The sequence below is a fragment of the Pollicipes pollicipes genome, unplaced genomic scaffold, assembly GCF_011947565.3.
Source record: "Pollicipes pollicipes isolate AB1234 unplaced genomic scaffold, Ppol_2.1 Scaffold_4295;HRSCAF=5057_pilon_pilon_pilon, whole genome shotgun sequence".
NCBI classification, from domain to species: Eukaryota; Metazoa; Arthropoda; class Thecostraca; order Pollicipedomorpha; family Pollicipedidae; genus Pollicipes; species Pollicipes pollicipes.
In genome coordinates this window covers 30,506,997-30,530,298 of record NW_023596461.1, presented here as the reverse complement: position 1 = coordinate 30,530,298, position 23,302 = coordinate 30,506,997, and the positions used below count along the sequence as shown (strand labels likewise).

The 23,302-nt window shown below is 52.9% G+C and overlaps 2 protein-coding genes across 2 annotated transcripts; both read right to left on the bottom strand.

Annotated features, from left to right (window-relative positions):
• Positions 1 to 210: 210 nt before the first annotated feature.
• LOC119097123 (uncharacterized) lies at positions 211 to 6,691 on the bottom strand. The gene is made up of 10 exons (XM_037220174.1): positions 6,596 to 6,691; positions 5,907 to 6,063; positions 5,032 to 5,171; positions 4,539 to 4,624; positions 3,703 to 3,814; positions 2,951 to 3,115; positions 2,098 to 2,258; positions 1,430 to 1,523; positions 1,049 to 1,192; positions 211 to 616 (listed from the first exon to the last, which is right to left on the bottom strand). Exons 1-10 carry the CDS (start codon positions 6,678 to 6,680, stop codon positions 480 to 482), a joined length of 1,281 nt encoding a protein of 426 aa, XP_037076069.1. The 5' UTR covers positions 6,681 to 6,691; the 3' UTR covers positions 211 to 479.
• Positions 6,692 to 7,216: 525 nt separating this feature from the next.
• Positions 7,217 to 23,014, bottom strand: LOC119097419 (uncharacterized). The gene is made up of 9 exons (XM_037220460.1): positions 22,984 to 23,014; positions 15,651 to 15,757; positions 14,094 to 14,225; positions 13,262 to 13,402; positions 12,604 to 12,782; positions 12,163 to 12,260; positions 9,068 to 9,202; positions 7,742 to 7,915; positions 7,217 to 7,431 (listed from the first exon to the last, which is right to left on the bottom strand). Exons 1-9 carry the CDS (start codon positions 23,012 to 23,014, stop codon positions 7,217 to 7,219), a joined length of 1,212 nt encoding a protein of 403 aa, XP_037076355.1.
• Between the last annotated feature and the right edge of the window lie 288 nt (positions 23,015 to 23,302).

Below are 23,302 nucleotides of genomic sequence, written 5' to 3'. Positions count from 1 at the left end.
AGGTGGAATCATCAGATATGTGTAGGTGTGCGTAAACACTTGGTGAATGACAGTTTTTTATCATGCCGCAACCGGTTGCGATTAAGAAAAATTGGACCTCACCTTGATCGCCCCTGCTCGTCTGACAGAGCTTTGTCAGTGGGATAAGCATGTAATGCATGTCAGGCATGACAGGCATGTGAAACGCGGAGCGCCTCAGGTTACAATGTGTGCACTGTTGGCATGCGAATCATAGATAGGTTCTACAATCTAAGTCACCAGTCACTGACAACAAAAGTACCCTAAGAAGACGCGTCAAAAAATGTTCGCCCTTCGACACACGCACGCCCGTATTCGCTCCCGCCGGCCATTAGTGCTACGTCCTCTTGTCCATTCAACACGCACATTTAACTGGCTGGGTCAGCTTGCCCTCCCGCGCGCGCTTGGGACGCCGCCAGCATCGCAGCACTCCGCCGCAGGCGCGCTGTTCGGCGCCGCGCCTACTGCGCCACCTGACGGAGGAGGGCCGCAGCGGCCAGCAGAAACGCCGGTACGGCCAGCGAGCTCACGCTGTTGCAGCGCATGTTCTCGTGCTTCAGCGTGTAGCGGATGCTATTCGGGAACGGGCACTCGTCGTCTGTGGACGCGTGCAGAACAGGTGAACGGGTGAACTAGTGACGTGTTACGCTGCGAGGGCTGCACAGAACAGGTGACGTGTTGCGCCGCGCTGGCTGGGTGGACATCCACGCGGAAAGCGTATCAAAACGTTGGTGTAGTAAAGCGGCTGGGATGGGAGTCTTTCAAGAACGACATGTGGAAACAATCACAGCTTCCATGACCATCTGTCATACTGCATTCTTCGTTCACGAACGCGTCCCACCTATCAATCCCCTAGATTTATGTTCGGGATAAAGGGAACCCCAGCGCTCGGTTTCTGTCAGTGGATGGAAGTGCCTGCCAAGTCCAGCTGGTCGCTCAGACATCTTGATAAATGCCAGTTGTATATCGTGATGGGCGTGGGATCCTATTACGAGAGCTGGCCTCCCAGCATCAACACTTGAAAACCGACCTGAGCACAGGTTGACGTTGTCGGTACTGGTCGAGGCCGGGTTCTGCTGGATGGAGATATAGAAAGGTGGGCAGTCACCGTTCATCTGATCTTCGTTGCAGGGTGCGTTGAAGGTAAACTCCACTTGGCTGGTAGAAACGGATTCTGAAATCACCAACCTTCAGTTAGCGCGACCAGCTGAAACAATCCACTGGACTGCAAGAACAGGCGGACAGTTCCAACTTTCAGCAGCTGGTGCTTCTGGTTCATTTCAGTCTACATTCGGTACGCTCACGGCATCCACTTTAAGAAATGTCGAAATAAACCATCATATGTGTTTAAATGGGTCCATTCATCGCACCACCGCAGGTCAGGCACCAGTTTGAGCTGACGCTCACGAACCGGTGGACATGCAGGTGACGTCGTCGCCTCCGTCGGCCGGCATTGGATCCTCACGGCTGATGCAGAACTGCAGCGAGCCGAACGTTGACTCGAACTGAAACGCCGGGCCCGGGCACACAGTGAGCGGTGAGAGGCGTCGGCGCGGCCTACAGCCTCCATGGCCTTGGGGCCAGGGCTCCATGCCCGCGTTTGTCTGACCCCCAGATGCCAGGTTTAGACGAAACAATCAACGACAACGGCTACGGAAAAGAGCGGCCTGTGTTTTTGTCTGCCCTCAGCCGTTCTAGTACAGGTCTCGACGCTCTGCGCACGTGGGAAGACGAGTCTCCTGGCCCACGGGGTCCGTGAGCTAGGGCTCCGAACGTGAATCCGAACCAAGGGGTCTTCCCACGCGGCCCCCGTCTGAAAAAGGTTGGAAGTCTCCTTAGTGCTCAGTCCACGAACTCCTCAATGAACTCACCCGTCAGGATGACTGGATAAACAAAGAACCAAGGACACTGGGGCCTCTCAAAATTACGTGGGCCAAGGTTGGGGGCTCTTGAGTCGGTCGTTCAGTGACAAACCTTAATCGACCGCCATGCCATCCCTCTCCTTACCAAAGTGACGGCGGTCGGCAGACATCTTGCGCTGATCGTCTGTCAGAGCGGTACCAACAGCTGCCCGCTTACCTGGAGCTTGAGGTCGCTGCTGGAGAAAAACTGCTCCGGCCCCAAGCGCAGGTAGGCCACACGTCCGGGCGTGATAAAGTGGGTGTACTCGTGATTGTTCTCGTTGTACGTGTATCCCAGGTTGTCCGTGTTGCAGGCCGGATAGACGAATCGCGACGGAGCTGGGGCGATAGAAATGGGCGTGGTGAAATGGCCAAAACATCGGCCAATCACTCAGCATGTGCGGTCCTGGACAGCAGAGGCATAAGCAGTAGGACGGAGGTGACGCCCTGCAAACAATGGAGCAAGAAGACTATGCGAAACACGGGTAAAGACAAACGCACGGCAGAGAGAGAGAGAGAGAGAGAGAGAGAGAGAGAGAGAGAAGAGATAGATAGAGATAGAGAGAAGAGGAGAGAGAGACTAGAGAGAGGATAGAGAGAGAGAGAGATTAGAGAGGAGCGAGAGGAATCGCTCTAGAGAGAAAAGAAGAGATAGAGAATAAGAGAGAGAGAGAGACAAGAGGAAGAGAGATTATACTCTCTATTTCTCTCACCTCCTCTATCTCGCTCGGCTCCTCTCTCCTCTCTTTCTCTCTCAGCTAGCTCTCCTCTCTCTTCTCTACTCTTCGCTTTTCCTCTCTCCTCCTCGAGCGTCTCTCCTCTCCCCTCTATCTCTCTCTCTCCTCTCGCTCTCTCGCCTTAACTCTCTCTCTCTCATCCTCTCTCGCTCTCGCTCCTCTCTCCTGCTCTCTGAGAGAGAGAGAGAGAGAGAGAGAGAGAGAGAGAAGAGAGAGAGAGAAGAGGAGAGAGAGAGAGGAGAGAGAGAGAGAGGGGAGAGAAGAGAGAGAGAGAGAGGGGACAGAAAAACTTACTCTGGCACATTTGCGAATTGACTTTGGGCACCAACGTGTCGCGTATGCCCTGCTGGCTGGACTCGGTGGTAAACATGTTATCACTGAGGAATTGACGCCGGTCCATCTTCTGCTGCACCCCGCTGAATACGTTTGGGTTGTCCGTGAGCGTGAAGATGTTCAGGTCTGTAATGGCAAACAAGCCCGTTAGTTGTAAAAATAAGCCATAAACGCAGTTGCAACAGGAGGTTGCAGGGTCTGAATTATGATACGTACGATTTCTATTTTCCACAACGATAATCATGGGATTTCTTGCATTTGGATCCGCGTAAGCCATCATGCGTGGCTAAGTTGTGAGTAAATGCTTTTTTTCCACCTCCTTGAAATGGCCCCAGCGACCTCAAATTCATTGCTTGCCGTCACCACCGCCCGGCCAGCATGCCAGGCCGGGCCGACGACCGGTGGGTGCCGCTCTGTAACGCCTCTGTCGGCTAAGCTCTCCACCTGGCCAGCAGGACAGGTTGGGCCAACGACTGATGGATGCCGCTCTGCAGCGCCTCTGACGGCCGCACTCACCACCCAGCCAGCAGGACAGGCCCGGCCGACAGCTGATGGGCGCTGCTCTGTAGCGCCTCTGACGGCCGCGCTCGCCGTCCGGTCAACAGGCTGGTGCCCAAGTTCAGGCGAACCGGCGTTGCAGACAAATACAACCAGCCGCAAGCTGTTCTGTAGAGCCATTATGCCAGCGCGAATATGTGGTGCCGCTCGCTCACCTGGGAACATGTCGCACAGCGTGTTCAGCTTGTACGCCACGTCATCCTCGTTATCGATCCGAGTACTCGCTCGCATGAGCAGCAGTACTTGTGTGTTGGATCGGGCCGTCATCTGGCGACAAAAGGAGGCGACATCGCGTTAGGGTCGTTATCGATGCGCGCACTCGCTCGCATCAGCAGCAGTGCATGCGTGTTGGATCGGGCCGTCGTCTGGCGACAAAAGGAGGCGACACCCCGTTAGGGTCGGTAGCACTTCCAAGCGTGATCCAGGAGGATGAAAGTACTGTATTAGTGGAATGAGTCATCCAACTGCCTAGATTTCATTACACCACAATTTCCTATCAAACTGCAACTCTCGTCATCGGATGTAACGAAGCTTACTTAAAACCTTCCCCGATCACGTACAAAGAACACTGGAGTTTTACTTTAACTCCGCAGCCCTTAACTTGCAAAATAAGGTTCAATTCTGTCTGTCTTCGTCCGGTTTGAGGACTGAAGCGAAATGCATGGCGTAGGGAATAAGGGAATGCGGCTATTAGTGATAAAACAGGTCAGGATTAATCCCAGCTCCCGATGACATACGAAACTAACTTTGAAAGACCTCACACACTCATAGCCACTGGAAATCGAGTGTGAGGGGCTGTGAAAACCGCCAATTGTGAAAAATGAACTTCCGTTCTCCAAACCGGTCGCAACATCAGCGTCCTCTCATGATCAGCTTTAAACAAACGACATAATCACCCCAACGCAATCTTCCTAGAGCTTGTACCGGCCTCTCCCTGAGCTTCTGATGTGAGAACAATTGCACTGTCCTGAAACATTCACGCCGTTCTTACGTCTGACCGCTCCTGGTCCAGGAGGTTGCCGTAGTAGGTGATCAGCGCATCGAGCGTCTGCATCAGGTCCAGCTGGCCGGACGGCACTGGCGAGAGCGCGAGCGGTCACCGCGCCACCAGCCTCGTCTGCTTCTCCATGCACGTGACCCAGCGAACCGATAACGCCACTCACATTGGCACAGATAGATTCGAAATTTGGCGCTCAAATGTTTCAACGAAGACTTCGGGCTTGCAAATGCAGGATACTGACGCCTGAAACCACACTCTAATTCCTAACAGCACATTTTAAACAGCGCACTTTCATGCGCCACTGGAGCTTTACACCCTTCAGTACCTTGCCACCTCCATTACCGAAGTCGCACGCAGTGACACAAGCCTAGACAGTCACTGGCGAGAATTGCAACCAACACGGCCTACGCCTGCCAACACGTGACGCCTGGCGGATCCAGCGCCATCCCTGCCGAGCTCGACACCCGCGACTCCCGAGCCGTACCACTGATGTGCTGGGCGTCGCAGGCCAGGCGAGCCTTGTTGGTATAGTTCCACTTATCCAGCAGCACCTGGCCGTCTACCCCGCTCACCACCTGCACGTACGACTTGTTCCACCCGATGTCCATGGCCAGCGCCATCTCTCTGACGAGGGGGCAAACGCAGGGTCGGAATTGGGCGTTTTCAAGTCGGCACTGGGCCTCCCCAAGTCGAACCTTGTCGCCCGAGATGTGCAAAACGGCGCTCCACAAAAAGGCCAGGTCATCCGTGTGCACCCTGAGCTGTACTCCCAGCAGCTGGCTGGAGTCCCTCTAGATGCCCTAATGCACTCGCCGAACCATCTTCATCTCCATCGACGAGACGGGCCGTCCGCGCCCAACGCCAGTGCGCGTAAACGGGCGTGCATATTGTGGACATTGAGGGCGTGATAAACTGGTTGACGCGGTGAGCAGCAGTCCCTGGGACGGGGTTGTGATAACCGGTAAAATTTGTCGATAGGATGTTCTAATTGGAATGCAAATTTGGTGCGAGTCTACGACACAACATCTCATTGAAATGAAGCGCTGAGCATGGATTATAGAGCACCGGTTGCGATATATTCACCTACCGATGGTGTGCTAGTGTAGATAACAGTGTATCTTTTTTCAGTTCCCAGGTGGGCTGAGTCTCCAAGCCATTACACATTGCTTATGGCGTATCTCATTTCCTACCAGAAACAAACAAAAACCTTGCGGAGGCCAACAGGCAAGGGAACCGCGAGAAACAGCGTTCAAAGGCCGGCACGTATGCGTGGCTATCTAAGCTGCACCCATTTAATAGCTATATGGTTCATTAGCAGACCACAGGTGAATCGCCCCAGTGGCCTGACCGATGACTCACGATAGGAAGACCTTCTGCGCCTGCAGGCTGGAGTCCCCCTGCGAGGGGTCCATGACGGCCATCAGGTCAGCCTTGGTGGAGCAGATGGGGTCAGTGTTGGTGTCGCCCGCAGGTGGCACCGCCTTGCAGCCGGGTCCGTCGTCCGTCATCGAGTTCCCTGATGGGTTTTGAGAAGGGACATGGCGTCAGTGGCAGGAATACGAACGACGTTAACAGCCATGACAAAGCCCTGACCGTGATATTGATGTCAGGAAGGTTGTGTCTGCGTTCGGATTTTGTTGGATTTGATTCGTGCGCACGATCGCCGATCTGAGTATTTGAAGTCACGTTTATTGGCTTGTTGTTGATATGTAAGCTCCATCGGGTAGAACATGGGGCTGGTGACTGTGCATGACATTTGAGGGCTTGACTCATTTTCGCAGCTCTGAAAGGGAAAGAAGCATCGCTGGCACAAGACGGTTATATCTTCAGTCACAGCGGCACTGCAGAGTCAACAGTAGCAGAGTCACAGCAGCCGCACAAATTATACGTTCGCAAGATAGCTTCAAGCTTACCCACCTTGGAAACCTTACGCAGCAAAATCGGAACAGCATAAACAATACGAATTGCATGCCGCCATGGCCTACGGAGACATCATCTTGACACAAAACACCACATTATCACCAGAGCGGGCAGCGTACACCACTCACCGGCAAATCTCATGAGCTGATCGATGACCTTCTGTACCAAAGCGGTCATGGCCTCGTCCAGGCTGTCCTGTACCAGCATTGGCATCCGTCCCAGGTCGGCCGCCGTAGTAGGCGTACCCGAAGTTCACCGCCTGTTGCGCAGCGGCGGGCAGGGAACGCCTCATGTCATGTTATGTTGGGAAACCAGCACTCACCGAACGTGGCTTGCGATCCAGTTTAGTTTGATCTTGAAGAGAGACGGTTGGCTGTAATAAGTGCGCTGATGAGTGATTGAGTTTGTGCGGGGTGTGATGCCGTCAGTGGTAAGTGGCTCCGTGGCGCTCCGATCATCCCTCCTGGCAAGAAGAGCAGCGCTGGGAGGCCATTCCAATCTTGCTTTCCGCCCGTCCTTTATTGCCCATCTCCCCGTCACAGACTGCCGTCTCTTCCTCTATCTGTGTAACAGCAGTCTCGCAGCTGGGCCACCAGCACACGCCTGTCAGGTCGGGTTGCTCACACCCTGTTGCCCTGTCAGGTCGGGTTGCTCACACCCTGTTGCCCTGTCAGGTCGGGTTGCTCCCACCCTGTTGCCCGCCGCGCCAGTCCAGGTCAAGCCTCCGACACGCCGGGTGGCTAATGACGTCACTCCGGCGCTTCGTGCGGCGCATCGCTCACCTCCGTCTGTAGCGTGTCCTGCTTGATGAGGTCGTCGTTGAGGAGATTGGTGAGCCGATCGCAGGCGCGGAAGCGGCGGTCGTAGCTGACGCCATCGGCCGAGTAGTACATGCGCAGCACGCTCGAAAGCCGGAAGCCGGAACGGTGGCTCCAGTCCTTCAGCTGCGAGCCGATCAGGTAGCCTGGAGGCCCAGCAGGACGCCCGCCCAATCACGCAGCCATCCCAGTGCGGCATGCAGCATAAGAAGGACCCCTCCAACGACGACACGCAAGCGACAAACAATCGCGCAACGGCATTGTCAAGCGCCAGCATGGGAGCCGAGGCAAGATTCAGAAACGTTTACCTATGCACGAGGTGAGATATCTACAACCTATCCGCGTCCTTTGGCGATTTCCACGACCCTCCCGTCTCCACGTCCGCGCATGCTGCAGAGAGCTTCGACACATCCACCAAGCTCCAGCAGCATCACCGCGCGAGGGTGTCGCACGTACCGTCGATGCCTCCGTAGATCTCAGCGTTGGTCATGGCCGTGACGCTGGCGCGGCTGGCCAGGCTGTACTCATGCGGGCAGTAGGTGCTGTTCCAGAAGCCGCCCGGGCCCAGCACGGCCGGGGCGTTGTTGCCACCGCGGCCCTCGTAGTGCAGCGCCGTCTGGGCGACGTCACCTGGCGGACAGCACGCCAGGTGAAGTCGCTGCGTCACACCGCTGCAGCAAGTCGCCAGGTGAAGCTGGTGCACCACACCGCTGCAGCAAGTCGCCAGGTGAAGCCGCTGCGCCACACCGCTGCAGCAAGTCGCCAGGTGAAGCTGGTGCACCATACCGCTGCAGCAAGTCGCCAGGTGAAGCCGCTGCGCCACACCGCTGCAGCAAGTCGCCAGGTGAAGCTGGTGCACCACACCGCTGCAGCAAGTCGCCAAGTGAAGCTGGTGCACCACACCGCTGCAGCAAGTCGCCAGGTGAAGCTGGTGCACCACACCGCTGCAGCAAGTCGCCAGGTGAAGCTGGTGCACCGTACCGCTGCAGCAAGTCGCCAGGTGAAGCCGCTGCGCCACACCGCTGCAGCAAGTCGCCAAGTGAAGCTGGTGCACCACACCGCTACAGCAAATCGCCAGGTGAAGCTGGTGCACCACACCGCTACAGCAAGTCGCCAGGTGAAGCCGCTGCGCCACACCGCTACAGCAAGTCGCCAGGTGAAGCTGGTGCACCACACCGCTACAGCAAGTCGCCAGGTGAAGCCGCTGCGCCACACCGCTACAGCAAGTCGCCAGGTGAAGCCAGTGCACCACACCGCTGCAGCAAGTCGCCAGGTGAAGCCAGTGCACCACACCGCTACAGCAAGGCTAATCGGCCGCACTTACCGTTGTCGTTGTCGTGCTTGCCGGCCCGCACTTGAGTGAGCAGGTACCGCTAGCGGCTCTGGCTTTGCTCATGAGCATTGTGCACGGAAAATTTGTCTAAAATCTTAAGGTACCATTTCCTAGAAGGCTCACATTTGGGTGCAATGAAGCAGCAAACAGCTCACGATCTCTTGGGGAGGAGCCTGATCTCGCGCCTGTCCCCGCCGTAACCAACAGTGGACGACGGCGGGCAGTGTGACGAGATCTGACGAGCTCTGGCGGCGTTTCCCACGCCCAGGGGGGGGGGGGGGATGCGCAACCCGGGACTCGTCGCATGGCGTGATGGGGCGAGACAGCACTCGGCCCTGCAGCCGTGGGGTAAGGCTAGGGCCAACTGGCCACCTGAGGTTCGGACCAATCGACAGCCTGTCGCTAGGGCCAAGCTGCCGTCTGAGGCTAGGGCCAAGCGGCCGTCTGACCTGCCAGTGTGGCGGCCCAGATGTTGTTGAGCTGGAGCGAGCGCTGCTGCTGCGTCAGCTCCTGCAGCGTCAAGGTGTCAGAGCCCACGACGTCCGCCACCGACACGTCCTGCTCCGACAGGCCGGCGGCCATGCCTGTTGCCACAGACACCAGACGACAGACGGTTAAACATCTCGAGCAGCGTCAGTCGCACGTCACACCGACGCCAAGGGCTGCCGCACAGTTCACACGGTAAATGTCGAGGTTGTCTGGCCAGGAGATGATTATTTTCCCAAGGTGTTCGAGAAATTTGAGTGCGGGTATCGCTCTAAATCGCCTTCAACGTTGCGAGAATGTGTTTAGAGGCATTCAAGGTCATGAACTGTCGGCATTTTTTGTCTAAAGAAGATGGTCAAGAAGTGAGAATGGTTTCAGGAATTTGGACTGAGTTGAAATAATTTGACCCAAAAAGTTATAAAACATGCAAATGTGACTCACCATGTAACTCATTTCACGCATCATAACATTATCTAGATATACAAGGAAGTCATACCGACCGAGACATGGGCGGAGGTTGACAGTCTTGAGAGACGAAATCTGGGATCCATGAATTATTACAGAAACCAACATAAATGCAAGATGTGAAATCTAAATATATCTAAATATACAAGGAAGCCATACCGACTGAGACATGGGTGGAGGGTGACAGTCTTGAGAAGCAAAATCTGGAATCTATGAGTTATTACGGAAGCCAATATACATGCAAGGTGTGAAAAACAGGCTCCGCGCTTTGAAGGAAAGGAGTGTATGGCGCTCCCAACTTGATCACTTGCAATGCCCCCATAGAATGCTGTTCCCAAGACTAAAATCTACAATCCGCTTGATATTCCTATGGAAGAGTCAAAGGGTAAGCCACCGAAACTGGAAAAAAATAAGAAATTATGGGCTTGCGAGACGACCTTGGGAACCTTTCATTTCAAGCCACGTCGATATAGACGGCTTGAGCAGCATGACATACGTGCACGAAGTGATTCATCGCTTGGATACAACAAATCTTAATACGTTTGCAAAATTTTCAGATAGCAAACAAAATAATATGAATTCAGTGGAGCATGGAACAAAGATAAACGACGTTTGTCCTTAATAGCACTGACTTGCTTGCTGTTGACAGCTTGTAAGATTTCATATGAGCAAAAATCGTCACGAGTTTGGGGACCAAAATTCGGTTACCGTCGCCATCAGGTAGGTGGCGAGGGAAAGAGAAACAGGGAAAAAGAAGTCAACACTCCAATTTCATGCCCACCGCTGCCGGTGTTGAGCTGGGGATCGGACCTTCCCACCGATTTGGCGCCGACGCTGTTCAGGAGGGAAGCATCACAGCGCCGGTGTTGTTCAGGAGGAAGGTATCATAGCGCCGGTGCTGTTCAGGAGGGAGGTATCACAGCGCCGGTGCTGTTCAGGAGGAAGGTGTCACAGCGCCGGTGCTGTTCAGGAGGGAAGCATCACAGCGCAAGTGCTGTTCAGGAGGGAGGTATCACAGCGCCGGTGCTGTTCAGGAGGAAGGTATCACAGCGCCGGTGCTGTTCAGGAGGAAGGTGTCACAGCGCCGGTGCTGTGCAGGAGGGAAGTATCACAGCGCCGGTGCTGTTCAGGAGGGAGGTATCACAGCGCCGGTGCTGTTCAGGAGGAAGGTATCACAGCGCCGGTGCTGTTCAGGAGGAAAGTATCACGGCGCCCGTGCTGTTCAGGAGGGAGGTATCACAGCGCCGGTGCTGTTCAGGAGGGAGGCATCACAGCGCCGGCGCTGTTCAGGAGGAAGGTATCACAGCGCCGGTGCTGTTCAGGAGGGAGGCATCACAGCGCCGGCGCTGTTCAGGAGGGAGGTATCACAGCGCCGGTGCTGTACAGGAGTGAAACATTACAGCGCCGGTGCAGTGCCGGCAGTGGCGGAGTAGGATAGGTGTATTGTCTCCTTTTTTCCTTTCTCATTTTGACTCATTTAATGGTTACAAACGCTGAAAATTCATGCCTCCAATTCCTTTTGTGATTTTTGCTCACCTACCTGCCTACAGGTATTCAGCAGCAAACAAGTCGATGATTCAGGAGCTCAATGTAATTTACATGAAACGAATATCCCCATATCTGTGCGACGATCCCAATACTTCGTAGATCTCACAAGGTATATGACAAAAGTAGGGTAAAAATCACTCAGGGTCAAGATTTTTGGGCATTGTAATAAGCTCCCTTCTGGAGTTCTGAAGTCTCTCATTTAAAATGACCCCTTGTGTGAAGGGAATACTGTTTCGAAATAGACTCGACCAGTTCAAGCTTTCATCGTTACCAGCCTCTACATGGGCTTATTCCCAGTTCAAGCTTTCATCGTTACCAGCCTCTACGTGGGCTTATCCCTAGCTCAAGCTTTCATCGTTACCAGCCTCTACATGGGTTTATCCCTAGTTCAAGCTTTCATCGTTACCAGCCTCTACGTGGGTTTATCCCTAGTTCAAGCTTTCATCGTTACCAACCTCAACGTGGGTTTATCCCCAGTTCAATCTTTCATCGTTATCAGCCTCTGCATGGGCTTGTCCCTAGCTCACTTCCTGAGGTATTATACGCTTCTGAACACCATGGCCAAACGCATTTCGTTACGCATACCGCTTGTGTAAAATTACCGCCTCTTGTGTGTGCATTTCCTAAAAATAAGCTGCTCGGTATTTGTGTCAGTTCATTGTTGGGCTTAGTGCGCGCATTATGTACGCCTTTGCATGTACATCTGTCTCTTTTTCCATGATCGGCCAACTGTTTATGCATTTACTCAACAAGTTTCAATTTCGTCACGTCTCAGCTAACGGCCGAAACACGGCGAGGATTGAGGTGGGTGGTCGGCCGCCGCGTGAACTCGACCTCACCTGCAGCGTGACTCAGAACTCACCCGCAGCGTGACCCCGAACTCGCCCGCGGCGTGATCCCGAGCTCACCTGAAGCGTGACACAGAACTCACTCGCAGCGCGGCCCCGAACTCACCCGCAGCTCGACCCCGAACTCACCCGCGGCGCGCCACCGAACTCACCCGCGGCGCGGACCCGAACTCACCCGCGACGCGCGCCGAACTCACCCGCAATGAGCGTGCCGGCCGCCACCGGTCCGTACGGCGAGTAGACGACGCCCATCTCAAGCGGGCAGTTGCTGGCCTGCTCGTCGGGTACGTTGCCGCTGTGGGGGGGGGGGGGGGGGCGGACAAAAGGTCACCGCCAGTCCGCCTCAGGACTCCAGGGTCAGGAGGAGGGGCAGCCTCTGACACCGCAGCACTGCGCTGACGCAGCTCCAGGCCAGGACAGCAGCGTCAGGTAGTAAACCTGGATAGGTGCGATTCTGCGAGACAATTATCGACGAGGTGCGGATTCTGATGAGAGCTTCTCGTCGTCGGAGCGCACTGCACAAAAGCTAGCGTCCGAGCTCGGCAAAACGCGAAATAAATCCACATGGCGTTACAGCCCGCATCTTACCAGTGCCGGTAACGCTTCTATGCTGTCGGCCGGTGCCAGTGGATACTCACACAAAGCCTCCGGACACCTGGCCACCGGAGCCCGAGCTGGAGGAGCCGGAGCGGGAGCGCGAGCGGGAGCCGTAGCGCCGCGGAGCCCGGCGGCGGCGACTGGCGCGGCCGCAGAAATCGTTCTCGTCGTCACGCTCTGTCTCGTTCACAGAGTGCGACAGCAGCCAATGCATAGTGCACTGAAACACAGCCGCAGGTGGTAGTGCATCGAAACACGTGCACGCGCACAACCAGTGGGGCTCCGACACGCTGGCGTGGGCAGCGGTGCATTGAGCCCTAGGTATAGACCGGTGCTACGGAAACCAGGGTTCAGGGAGGAGGCACTGGAAGAGGCACAAGCTGCAGGCCGACGGAAGTTCTAGGTGCAGGAACTAGTGGACTTAAACTTATGCAGAAGGAGTGGAGCAATGGAAGTTGGCCACAGAGGTGGAACACTGACAACTTGGTGCAAGGAGTGGGGCAGCGAAATGCACGCGCGTGGAATGGTGATGGAGACAAATAAACGCAGAGCAAATGTGATTCAAGATGATGAATGCAACGAATTTGACCTTCACCTGCCGAGCCATGTGCCCGTTATTTCAGCCGATATTTCAAGCACGGTCACGGACGGTGTCGGAGTACACTGCCTGCGGTGGAACCAAGCAGCATGCTGATTTACCTTCTCTTCCAACGTGAAGTCGTCCTCAGGGAAGTTGGTATTGTCTAGGTTGATGAGTCTCTGAAGCATCTGGAACTTGGCGTTCTCAGGCTGGATGAAGGTGAAAGGTTCCAGGTAAGTTGAGATCTCCTGGTTGACGTTCTAAGAAAAAGCAAAGAAAGTCATGTTATCACTGAGACATCGGGTGTACGTAAAGACCTAGTGCAATGGGCATCATAGCCGTATGCAATTATCAACAGTCAACCTATTACGGGAAAAATATAAGTGAAACGATTCGTTGTGACAACATAACTGACAACCAGCTGAGTTATTCGTTCTCATTGTGGTTAGGGCCAACGATAATGCCACCTAACGGTAGTCTTTGCGTCCAAAAGCTTTACCGTGGAAGATTTGCCGTTTATCGTTATTTTGGTTAATGATGCACAACATGGCATGTGCTCAGAATCGCATCAGTCAGTGCAGTGCGAATGCTTAAATTATCTGTGACATTATCCTACATGACTAACAATTTTGATCGGCAGTGAACACCGCTATCGCCATTGATGCCTATTCCATGGTGTTTACTGTCGACAGCCTCCTATAACTCCCAAGTCTTTTGGAGGTGTTTTCTCTTGCCGCTCTGCCTAATGCTTATAGGGTAGTCCTCTAGCCGACACCTTGACAGTCACTTTGAAGTTGAGCCTTTCTGACATTATTTCCACGTACATTTTTGGAAGGCAATCAGCAGGCGTGGGGGGACAGAAAGCTGCCGAAGCCGGAATGACTGAGCTTGGCCGGCGCCACCACGGAGGGCGCACGACTCGCCCCCTTCCAGCGCCGCCGGTCACCTCACCTGGTCAATGATGCCGTCGTAGCGGAAGCGCCTGAGCAGCGTGGCCGTGATGCGCTGCGGCGACATGAATTGGGCTCCCTGGGCGTGTTCCAGCCGCTCCACCAGGCCGATCAGCTGGTCCATGGAAACAGCCTGCCACCAGTGGGCTGTCAGCCGCCATGGATTGCCGGGAGCGGTGCGAGCTCGTGCCGGACGGGGCGGCGGGGGGGGGGGGGGGGCGAGCTCGCGGCGGACGCAAGGAGCGACGCAGGCTCGCGCCGGACGCCGAGGGCGGAGCGGGCTCGCGCCGGACAGGGGGGGGGGGGGGGGGGGAGGGCGGGCTCGCGTCGAACGCCGGGAGCGGTTCGGGCTCGCACCGGACGCCAGGGGCGAAGCTGGTCCGCGTTGGACTCTGGCGGCGGGCGGGCTTGCCCCTGACGCCGGAGGCGGAGCGGGCTCGCGCCGGACGCTAAAGTGCGCGGCTCGCGCCTGGCAGCCGACACAGACAGACGCCGTCTGCTGCCAACAGCACAGCAGGTAACCGTGCGAGGCCTCTAAATCGCTGCTTCAGAGACGATAATAACTCTTCGAAGTTCCGGTGTCGGCACGTGCTTTGATGATGGCCACAATTAATCGATCGATTCGCGCATATTACAAAACTTGGGAGCAAAGCTCGTCAGTTTGTGTGAAGGAGGAAGTTGCCGGCTTTGTTAGCAGCCTTGCCAGCGGAATGCCTCCCTTGAGCAGCGCCAAATATGGCGAGAGCATGGGCGATGACTGAATACTGCTTTTTGTTTTTCATGTGTTTTCTCGAATGCTTTCGGAGCGCACATTGATACAGAGTGCATACGTGTAAACGGAATGACTGTTCGTGCCCTGAACCCACCGCCTGTTTCTGCCACATCTGCCACTTTCACCGTCACTGTCATTCCCTTGCCACTGTCACTGCCACTGACACTTTCCTGTCACTGTCACCGTCACTGTCACTTCCATGTGACTCTAGGTAAAAAGTGGCCTAAACTTCCGGAATTTTTTCATAGAAGATCACAGAGCAGCTTTTTCGTGACCTTTGCTGTGTTCACACGCCTGTTGTTCGTGGCGCTTGACGCTCGTGGAAATTAATTTTCCAATAAGCCGCTCATCGGGTGTTATGTTGGAGCTCAGATGGTTGATTACTTTTGTCATCTTTGAGTGGCAGTGTCTGCACAGATTCGAAGCATTTTCAGGTTTCATTTGTCTTGGTTTGAAGCGCAATATTTTGTCACTCCACCTTTTCATTTGTGGATCATAAGCATAACTTGAAACGTCAAGTATTGTCAATATAACCAACGTTTGCCCTAACACGCCGTTTAACCCACACCTCCTGGTAAAGTGAGGTGCGATAACCCAGCATATGAGCTCTGAACTCGTGATGCATTTTATGTCATGGCTTATGAATCGTGTCTATCAGATATCCCACAATTTTGGGCGCTTTTGAGCTATCATATTGTTAGGTGCGATCAGCAGTGTAGTTTTGAGGTTGATGACGACAACGGCACTGCCATTTTGGACTGTATGGAGAGCCCAGTGATGACCCACCTGTCGGTTGTGTCGGTTGAAGAGGGCGTAGTTGTCGGCCCGGTAGCACTTGTAAATCTCTTCCGGAATCAGAGCGAACGGCCCGCCGGGCATCACGCACAGCATCACTGCGGCACAGTGTACCACGTCACAGGGGTGGACCGGCCGTCACAACCGGGATCACTGCGGCACAGTGCACCACGTCACGGGGGTGGACCGGTCGTCACAACCCGGATCACTGCGGCACAGTGTGCAGCGTCACAGAGGTGGACCGGCCGTCACAACCGGGATCACTGCGGCACAGCGTACAGCGTCAAAGGGGTGGACCGGCCGTCACAACCGGGATCACTGCGGCACAGTGCACCACGTCACGGGGGTGGACCGGTCGTCACAACCGGGATCGCTGCGGCAGAGTGTGCAGCGCTTCAATAGTGAACGGCCTCCAGGTGTCGACACATCTGCCACACGGCCTTTGCTGTCGCAGGCGTGTGGAGAGGCAACCTCTCAAACGGTCGCAACACCAGTCGACTCATGACATGAAAGACTCTTTCATCTTTGCTTCAGTGCGCCTTGCGTGAAAAGCCACCGCTTCTAAAACTTAGCCTTTTGCACCATATTTGATTGGTTCTGCGATACCCAGAGTTGTTTACAAGGCTGAAAAGGCTCAGTTGTGTTACTATGCTTCTCAGAAGCCTGGCTGGTGGCGTCACGCTATGGCCGCTGCCTCAGAACGCTTGTTCAAAATCAGGAACGGCTTATCGCGCGGCCGCGCAGTTCGGCCGCCCCGGCCTATCGGGAGGGGACCGCGATAATCCTGGTGACTCGCCCGGCCGCTGCCAAGTCTGAGCACCGCAGCGGCGAGCCTGACAGCTGTGTGCTTATGTGGGAGGGGGGGGGGGGGTATGTATTAGAGAAAACTCGCTGCCAACATTCACGGACAGGCAAACACACACACACACACACACACACACACACACACACACGCGCACACACACACACACACACACACACACACACACACACACACACACACACACACACACACACACACACACACACACACACACACACACACACACACACACACACACACACACACACACACACACACTCACTGGCTGATGGTTCGGGGTGGAGCTGAGAGTTGAGTGTGTGTGTGTGTGTGTGTAATTTTAGATCCCTTACTGCCCTGCACCGCCGTCATTTTCAGGCTATTTGTTTACGCGCTCCGGTCTCCCGCCGCTGATCACATGTACGCCCACAGGTATTGGTCGTTTGCTGCACTATCTGAAGGTATCGATCCATATAAAAATATGCTGGGATTACACGCTGAGCAGGGCGAAACCACACAGCGTTGTTTAACAGCACATGCCGAATGCTCCCTGCAAAACTAACCCCGCTTCACGAGACTAGCTTAAGACCCACTTTGTAGGAAATAATTGCAAATGTCAGAGAATCTCCACTTCTTCCCTACGCACTTCTGTTGAAAATTGCATTATCGTAGCATAACGCATGTGTAATGGCAGGACATTACGTCGAGCGCGTGTGCCAGATGCGTTTTTTGTGTGAAAAAGTGGAACGTGGTTGTGCCTAAAATTTTCACAACTGAACCCGTAAAATTTCGATAACGTTATTTTGTACGCCTCGAAGGCTTTCCTAAATGCTCGCATCATTGTATGATGTAAATGCCTGCGCGGTGTTAATTACGCAGCATTAGCAGACTCACAGGAATCTTCCGCCAATGACACTCGTGGGGTGTGCTCCACTCCCGTGTACGCGGACGTGCGCACATGGATTACGACAATTGAGCTTATGCTAACATGTGCCTTGATGTTATGCTGACTGATAGCGCAATTTCTCTCCTAATTGTCCTCTTAGCGGCCTGTAGCGGCCTTAGAGGCTCGTTCCTCTTTTCGACTTGCAAGTAGCTGGCGACTTTCTCAGCACCCTCAGAAAGTTGTGCCTGTAACACTTACCTCGCACCCCTAAGCTCAGGTAATGAAAAGTGGAATGTAGCAAGCATGTCAATAATCGACTGCTTTGGACGAATGATTCGCTTAACGGCTATGAACAATTTAGCAGGCTAATGTGAGACTAGTAACCGTAAATCAGATAAAACTTTAAATACAGAATTAAAGATATAGCTTAATATATCGGGATTCTGCCATTTTATTCCCCGTTGAAGTTCGTTCCCATTTTCCACACAATGCTGACATCAGTTCACGTTTTGGGGATTAGTATTTGCCCGAAGTGCGAGTAATTTCACTGCCTGCACCGTTTGCAAAATATGTTTATATCTCTATACATCTATGTTCCTGCACACTCATTGCAAGCAGCGCGGACATATTCGTCCCGCCACTTCATAGACTTACACAATCGGATCACTGAACTGCTCAGTGTTGAACCAACTAAGGGCATTCTGCCGATCAAAATTACGTTCACATCCTTCAGACTGCTGCCACGACATTTTGTGCATCCCTGTTAGCATGGGAAAACAAGCGTCTTGGGCAGTCTGTCATGATTTGCCAAGCAAACGTGGAAACAATAAGAAACTAATCGTCTGAAAAATGACACGTACATTTATGATGACCTTTTTCCTCATTTTTCCTAAAGCATCGATTTCCGGATAACATTTGGCGCGTTTTTACATGCTGACCTCACGCATTGCTTGTTACCAGAAATCGAAAGTGCAAGAGCGAGACCCTAACTTCTTAAGAAATTATTTTCCTGCATGTTGTCATAGGTCCAGCTAAAATATCACCTAACCCATTAAAGTAAATAAACTCATCAGACTCCTTCATGTTTTATTCATGTCCTGACAACGTTCAATGTTCCTCATACGAACCGTTTGTGCTTGGTGGCGGGTTCTACGCCCGCCCGTCATAAAGTTCCTGATCATTATCATACATGGCGTTGCCATCAACACGATATCTGCAATAGGCGCAGGCCAGGTAGTCACACGCAAATCATGCCACTGGTTCTCTGTAATAATGGTCTGTTTCCGCCTGCGCAGTAAGATGACTGCTTTCCCCAGTCAGGAACTTCCTCTTCCCAGTAACATGCATATCATCCAGGCATTCCTACCGAGTTCAAACACGGCATTGTTCTTGCCAAGGCATAAACATTGAGATCGCTTAAAAGCCTTGAAATTCTGATTAAAAATGTTTCAGATCACTAATCGCACACCTAAAAAGGTGCAGCGACTCACCACTCAGAGTGGTATCATTGGGTTGCACCACGATCTTTATGTGTGCTGACAGCGATTGGCGTCCGCTCGATGATCAGCTTGCGTCCTGCAGGTATTGCATACGTCCTGTCTCATAGTTACCGACTTGTATCATGCTTGACCGCGTCGTCGTAATTGTATTTGCAAGTTGGACCAAACAGAGACCGAAATTGTTGTGGAATTGCTATTTTTTGACTGGAATTGCCTGGAAAAAATTGCTAGTGGTTTTCTGTAATTATTGTCATGTTTATCGGCTATATTGATAACCTTCCTATTGAAACCGTTAACATTCCGAATGAGTTAGAACTGACCAGCAGCAGACCGAGTATCCTGACCCGTATCCGAGACCTTTATAGCAAAAGGTACCCATGAGACCAAATTTCCACTGTCGTTTACGACACCTCACGTCCCACTTGCTACCTTCATCCCGTTGATTCGAAAGGTCCTCAACCTGCCGCGCGAACTTCTCAACAAAATCTAGAACTTCCACCGTGGTTGAGCAAGATCAAAGTTTATTGCAGTGGGACTTTTGAATTTCGATCAGCAAATGCCTTTGTATTTAGACAGTGTAGAAATTCGTCATAAGAAAAGACGGAGACCCAAAGCCTCCTGCCCACATTCATACGTTCACATGTTCGGTCATTGTTACCAACATAACTTCATGTCGTTCGTCACAGTTCCCTTGAAGTCTACCAATCCCCGAACCTACCGGGCTGTGACCGCATGGTATCTTAGCCGCGTGATTCCTTTTCAAGACCAGGACAACCAGCAGGGAGGAGGGCTTCACCCGACAGCCCGCATTGAGCCCTGATATCGACATGATAATGGTCTAGTGTCAACAACTTCAGAAATCCCAATTTTCCATTTGACGTCGCACAAGAATTGTTGCTGAAAACTTAGCCTCCAGAGCGTGGGCTTGTGTGGACATCACAGCTTTTAAAACGATGCAGCTACGTTCCAGGTGATAAACCAAACAGCATGTGTCTGTAAAGTGCACCACAGACTAGGCATTTTACGAAAGCCTGCGGGTAAAATACGTATGCATTTATTCTTTCATGTCCTATAGGGTCGAATGAATAACAAACGATCCGGTCCAAGCTGTAGGCAACTCAATGTCTTTACAAAAGGAACCGACGGCACAAACAATATTTCATGGTTATCATCCGTTTTGCACGCTTGTCTGGAAAATTAGTATCACAAACCACGTATTTCAAAGCTCCCACTACTCGGGACACGTGTATGGCTCAACCACGGCAACTTTTGTCGGCTTGGTTAGCAGGACTTCGTTCGGGCAGCTGTGACCACTCCTAGATTCTGAGACGGAGGAGCGAAATATTCATCACAAACGGCAGGGACAAACTGGCTACAATAATTGCCTTTTGAACTAAATCAGTCTCGAAAACGGGTCGTAGATGCCCGTGTGTCGGTTACCACGTTGTCTCGTTTTCAAAAGCAACTGTTAAGCAGACGTACCCAGCGCACAGTTAACTTCGCGTTAGTCGATTTGTGAAGCGATAAGTAAAGAATCGAAATGTCATGTCTGGTCCCCAGACATGCAAGCTTCAAAGCTTCCTGGGGTCTGGCTCTTGCCTTTGCATTTCTGCATTCAAGTGGCATTCCAATAGTCTGTCGATTATCCTCAAGCTCCCTCAGCCGGACCGTGAAAGGCGGGTTACAAGCAGGGCAGCCCTGGCGTCACCGGGCGAAGTCGGCTGCTGAGAAGCCTGTGCGACCGGGGAATATGACAAGTATTACAGAAAATGCTGCTTGGGCTACCTTCATCTGTCTACCTGGTTCAACTCACCCGGAAATATTACTCTGATCATACTGTCATCCATGTTTAGTGTCCACAGCTACATCACATAGGGCGGATGTAAAACCCATCACGTACAAATAGCTAATCTACGGGGCGTCAAACGTTGCCAGCTCATTAATAGATTACCGAGGAGCCTTATGAAATAAGTTGGATTACTTCTTAAAGCACAGTTATATGTGTATGAATGCTAATATGCAAAGCTTAGAACGTCAGGTGGATCGATGGTGCCCAGGAACCAATGTTCCAACAAAATAATGGGAACAAATGTCGCCCCAATGAGCACGCGAAAAACTTCTCTCTTGATTTCGACCCGCTGGCCATTTACTCTCCCAATTCTTGGACGTACGGTCAAAATCAAGGTATTTTAAACAAAGAACCTAACCGTTAAATACAAAACCTACAAACAAAAGCCTAGGGAAGGGGATGATAGACTGGCCACGCTCCATACCTTGTTTCGAGACTGCTAAAAATTGGCGCAATTGCGGTGTACGAAAACAATCGACCACAAAGAGGAATTTACCGTCCCCCATTTTTGGGAGCGCCCCTACATCCTTGACATGAAAAAAGTTATGCAAAATGAACTGTGCCCATCGTCTTTTGAACCATCCGGGTTGGCGTGCCTTTGTGCATCTGAGTGGGCAGACTCTGCCCCCCCCCCCCTTCGACGCATGCCAAGGTGACACAACACCGGTTAGATAGCCATATTATCTGTGAGTCACCGACTCGGCGCCAGATAGAGCAGAGCTGTCGCCTAAGCCGTGCGCCCGCGGGACAAAGGCGCGCGCCTCCGCACGAGATCGCCCCGAACGAGCGATCTAACCCGAGCAGAAGAACACGGCCAAGCCGGTGACGGGCCTTGCAGTAATGAGACCAGAGTGGTACTGATTAGGGGAAGGTTCGATGGCCGCTGGCTTCAGCATGACAGCGCCCCTGTGCATTGGGGCAGAAACCCTCCACGACTAGAACCTTCGGTCTCGCGGGTGAGGGACGGGTGGCGTCCTTCAAACGACCGACCTGAGATCATGAAAAAAACGATATCTGGTGGCATCAACTCGGCATAGATAATAGCACATTCATTGCGCATGCTTCGCAGCAAAAATTCCATCCAGGTTAAGTCAGATCACATATATATGAAGTGATTTCTGAAAGCTTGCAGAACAGTTGTTCGAAAATTGCCAGTCTTTGCTGCCCACCAGCAGTAAATGGTACCTATCGGCACGGAATAAGGTTAAATGTACTACTGCAGGCACACGGGTTTAACAATGCAAGAACTTTCAGGATAATCTAGGTCATGAACCATCTCAACCTTAGGTTTCGGTTTAGTTCGATGTCCTCCACTGAGCTGTGATGATTCGCGGCTCTGTAATTTGGTATATGTTCCTGTTAAATCTAACTTTGCTGTCTAACTTTGCTCAGCCCGATAGCACTTGAAGGTGTACGCTGCTACGTGCAAGCAAGCCCATGCATTATATATATATATATATATATATATATATATATATATATATATATATATATACTACGAGGGAGCATCGGTGCCGGTGGCTACGCACAAGAAATATGATTATTCGGCGCCTTCCCCGCTCATCTCGCAGGTTTTAACAATCATGCCTTTCTGCATCAGCCAATCCCCTTATGGATACAAATCGCACATTTATTTAACTGTTGCATTGCCTGATTTCAATGCTGCATGTTACCCGTAACTTTAATTAACGTACGAATGTTCGGAACGGAAGACAGCGTCACACCGCTCACCACACATCAATAACTAATTTGCAACGCAAATAATTAATAATCAATCTGCAGTTAACTGGGTTCGTATAGCTACACCTTTCTATATTCCGAGCCCTTTATAACTGTTCACAGCAAGGTGTAGAACAAGCCTGTTCTCTGAGTGGTTGTCCCGGTCTGGATCTGAATCCAGGCAAGTAAACTAAATTAAAGCCAAATTTAAGCACGCCTGTCCCATCTCTCGGCGAGCGGCAGATACAGCTGATTTGATGCGCACAATCACATAGGTTCGCTTGCTACCTATGGCGTCGTGCTCCCCCGGCAAGGAGCGGAATCGTTCGCCACCACCGGTCACGTCATGGCCCTGCATGTGGCGTCACCGTTTGCCCGAACGTATTGCTCCTTGCAAGTCGCAACACTTCTGGAATAGCAGGCTGAAACGAAATCGTGTCATGAGGTCGTTGCACTGTAAAACAAATCACAGGCAGAGTTCTTTAGGCGCCCGCCTTCTAACGGCACGTCACGGCCTGTCGCTGGGCACCAGAGGACGCGTGCTGCACTAATGACGGCATTGGACCCACCTGCCAGCGACGCTCTCCAGCGCAGCACCATGGTGGCGTTCTCGGCGTCGGCAGGAGGCGTGTTCCCAGAGCTGGTCAAAGGCGCCTCACCGGTAACACTCCCACCGGCCGAAGCTCCTCGGGTGCCCGCTCACCACAATGAAGGCGCGCCGGTCCGTCCCACGCTGAGCGCGCAAAATGGCGAATCACGCGGGCAGTTATCGCTTCGGGCCGATACGCGGCTGTTGATACAGCGCGGATTAGCTGCGGCGGAGCGATAATACTCGCGGTCGACTCGCGAACGGCCGCCGCCGCCGCCGCCCCGCGGACGGCCACCACA

Coding starts and splice junctions, on each gene's coding strand:
- LOC119097123 (XM_037220174.1), bottom strand. CDS start 6,680: ATGCCAATGCTGGTACAGGACAGCCTGGACGAGGCCATGACCGCTTTG. Junction 6,064..6,595: donor TCAGCTCATGAGATTTGCCG/GTGAGTGGTGTA, acceptor AAAACCCATCAG/GGAACTCGATGACGGACGAC. Junction 3,815..4,538: donor TGGACCAGGAGCGGTCAGAC/GTAAGAACGGCG, acceptor TTTTGTCGCCAG/ATGACGGCCCGATCCAACAC.
- LOC119097419 (XM_037220460.1), bottom strand. CDS start 23,014: ATGGTGCTGCGCTGGAGAGCGTCGCTGGCAG. Junction 15,758..22,983: donor CTGGAGAGCGTCGCTGGCAG/GTGGGTCCAATG, acceptor ACTGTGCCGCAG/TGATGCTGTGCGTGATGCCC. Junction 9,203..12,162: donor GGCCGGCACGCTCATTGCGG/GTGAGTTCGGCG, acceptor CTGTGGCAACAG/GCATGGCCGCCGGCCTGTCG.